The 3,237-nt window shown below is 41.4% G+C and overlaps 1 protein-coding gene across 1 annotated transcript; it reads left to right on the top strand.

Moving 5' to 3' along the window:
• The first annotated feature begins 223 nt into the window (after nucleotides 1–223).
• gdnfb (glial cell derived neurotrophic factor b) lies at nucleotides 224–2,774 on the top strand. Its single transcript, XM_029636853.2, has 2 exons — nucleotides 224–1,060; nucleotides 1,728–2,774. The coding sequence occupies exons 1-2, from the start codon at nucleotides 862–864 to the stop codon at nucleotides 2,225–2,227; spliced, it is 699 nt and encodes a 232-aa protein (XP_029492713.1). The 5' UTR covers nucleotides 224–861; the 3' UTR covers nucleotides 2,228–2,774.
• Nucleotides 2,775–3,237: the final 463 nt, after the last annotated feature.

Below are 3,237 nucleotides of genomic sequence, written 5' to 3'. Positions count from 1 at the left end.
ATAAATACAGTTGCCTAGGGTTTTCAGTATTTCTCTTAAAGACAACCACTGCAATCTACTTCAATAAAGTATGTCGGGCCATTTCTCGTGTTGGATAGTGACCGAGAGCAGCACACTAGAGAGGGCGGATTGCGAGACGTCAGCACTCCCCAACCCCACTGTATAAATCTGCTCCACCCGCTGACTCCCTCGACACCAAGACCAGTAGGAGCTGCGCGGATTTCTGAACAATGAGGACCACCAACACTAATCTCGAAGCTAGTTTACTTCACACTAACTGGTTTACCTACCCTGAGAAAGCCTTAAACGAAATGGAATTGTACTAAACAACAACTATGGTCTAGATGAAGCATTTTCTTCTTCTTTGGACATAATTCACATTGGACATCGCATAGGCTACCAGTTGATTCCATTCTTAGTTCTCGAACAATCATGGCACGTTCGGTTTTACTGTTGCATGGCACATTTGCTTATTAACCAGTTTTGATGTTTTATTTTTTTATGCCAAGCAGTTATTATTGGACAATTTGTAGAAGTGTAGAGTAGTAGAGTGACTGACATCTGGAATTTAGGAAAAAAACGGTCACTTCGCAGCGCATGGACAGGTTGTCATCGTGAAATTGGATTGAAATTCTATATTATCCTAATTGTTAAATCTTTCAATGGGTTTTAGATATTGAACTCTAAAACATATTAATTTTGTATTCAGCATCTTAAAAAAGTTGGCATGGACCTGATATAAATTGAGGATAACCATCACCCATAGGTTTATCGCCAAGGGAAAATGTTTACTCGGTATTTATGTTCCAACGGGAATTTATTTGACCCAGGGCAGGTTCCTCAATTGGACTAAGTTCTACAATGAAGTTATGGGACACCTTTACCACCTGTTTCGTGCTGCTGAGCAGCGTACATACGAGCCCTCTCCGGAACCGACCATCCACAAAAAGAACACGCGCTTCAGAGAGTCTCCATGACTTCCCGCCAATGCAGCTCAGTATATTTTCAACCAAAAGTCCAGAAACAGCCGACAGGGAAGAGCGATCTGTAGAAACACAATGTAAGTTCAGACATTCTAATTTCTGGAATTAAATCTTGCTACGTAAGTAGGCCACATCACTGACTTGGCTGCAATAGGCCTGCCTCTTGGTCAGACTGGTTTTGCACTACACATGTAATAGTGTTATTTGTTTCAGACGCACAAATATTAGAATAGATCACTCCCAATGACATAAATACAAATACCAATTGAAGGTCCTGAGTTCCCGCACTAACACCCTGGACCAGAGCTAGGTATCAGCTAGGTGCACGTATCTTATCATCTGACCAACCTTCAGATGACAGGACCAGTCAATAACTCTAAAATCACAGGACTCTCTGTCAGATGTAAAGATGCACTCAAATATATTGACGCCCTTGCACAGTTCGCTAATTATTCTAAATACCCATTCAAACAGTTTTGAAAAGAGAAAACAGAACAATCTGCTCCATTGCCACAATATTTGACCACATCTGTAGGACAATCTCAAAGAACATATCATGTAGCCTGTACACAAAATATTGTAGTTTCATGGGAATTCCCCCTTCTCACTTTGTGTGCATAAATGATATACAATTTTTGTGAGAAGTTTTATACTGCTGCGGATGAGGTATGTACCCAGTCTTTTCAGGATGTGATAGTATATACACCGCAGACACTAATTTGCTAATCTCTCTCTCTCTGACAGATAACATGGTTGAGCTTCAGCCAGAGCAGTTTGAGGATGTGGTGGATTTCATCAAAGTCACCATCAGTAGACTAAAAAGCTCGCTACACCTGGGCATGGGCTCAAGGATACGAATGAAACGAGAGAGAAGGAAAGGAGGGAAGGGAGCAACCAGAGGAAAGGACCAGAGGGAGAGGTCTGGGAGCGGACGAGGGAAAGGGGGCAGAGGACAAGGCTGTCTGCTCAAACAGATCCACCTGAATGTGACTGACCTGGGCTTAGGTTATCAAACCAGCGAAGAAATGATCTTCCAGTACTGCAGCGGACCTTGCAGGAACTCGGAAACGAACTACGATAAAATCCTCAACAACCTCACCCAAAACAAGAGGCTTCTGCCGGAAACGCCACCTCACGCTTGCTGTCGACCAGTCGCCTTTGACGATGACCTGTCCTTCCTGGATGACCACTTGATGTACCATACAATGAAGAAGCATTCTGCCCGAAGGTGTGGCTGTGTCTGACCTCCAGCCTCTTGTGTCACTAAGAAGAGAGTCAATAGTAGTGAAAGAACATGGCTTGGATCAAAACCAAGATACATATTGTAGAGGCCATCCTGGATCCATTAAAGGTACATGAAATGAAAGAGCCTACCAATGCTTTGTGTTGTTGATAGGATGATTTAAGAGGCATGCCATACCTCTCCATTGATAATTATATCCCACAACTAACTGATGAGGTCAAAATCAGGATGATTACATCCCACCACTAACTGATGACGTCAAAATCAGGATGATTATATCCCACCACTAACTGATGACGTCAAAATCAGGATGATTACATCCCACCACTAACTGATGACGTCAAAATCAGGATGATTATATCCCACCACTAACTGATGACGTCAAAATCAGGATGATTATATCCCACCACTAACTGATGAGGTCAAAATCAGGATGATTATATCCCACCACTAACTGATGACGTCAAAATCAGGATGATTATATCCCACCACTAACTGATGACGTCAAAATCAGGATGATTATATCCCACCACTAACTGATGATGTCAAAATCATACTGACTATGGATGGTTTTAGATACTGACAATGGACTTAACATGTACAAATAATACTGAAGTACAGTGTGTACAATATTTAGAAAGATTTAATTAACTTATTCTTATTTATTACAGTTTTTTATAATAAAGGAATTATCTTCTTGTTATTCATTTCTATGTCATTTCCTCGATAAGTGCCAAAGGTTTATTAAGTCATGGATAAAAGGTCCATATTATAGGGTTTTGGGGAGAGTAGGCTATTCTATATCCTGGGCCCAGTTTTTTTTATGCATAGAAACAGAATGAATAGAACAGACAAATCGTTGACTTGAATGTGGGCTCGCGTTCTATTTCTATGCATTTAATCCTATCCGATGGGCCAAATCCGGATAGATAACTATTGAAAAACTGGGCCCTGGGTACAGTACCAGTCTGTTTAGCATGGCCTGTGTGTCGTCTATTATTGTCCTCCCGC

Source organism: Oncorhynchus nerka, linkage group LG27, assembly GCF_034236695.1.
Source record: "Oncorhynchus nerka isolate Pitt River linkage group LG27, Oner_Uvic_2.0, whole genome shotgun sequence".
NCBI lineage: Eukaryota > Metazoa > Chordata > Actinopteri > Salmoniformes > Salmonidae > Oncorhynchus > Oncorhynchus nerka.
Note: the sequence above shows the minus strand (reverse complement) of the source record. Positions and strands in the feature narration are given on the sequence as shown.

Excerpts from the sequence above, each read along its gene's own strand:
- gdnfb (XM_029636853.2), top strand. The coding sequence starts at position 862 with ATGAAGTTATGGGACACCTTTACCACCTGTTTCGTGCTGCTGAGCAGC. Across the intron at positions 1,061-1,727 it reads GCGATCTGTAGAAACACAAT|ATAACATGGTTGAGCTTCAG; the intron begins GTAAGTTCAGAC and ends TCTCTCTGACAG.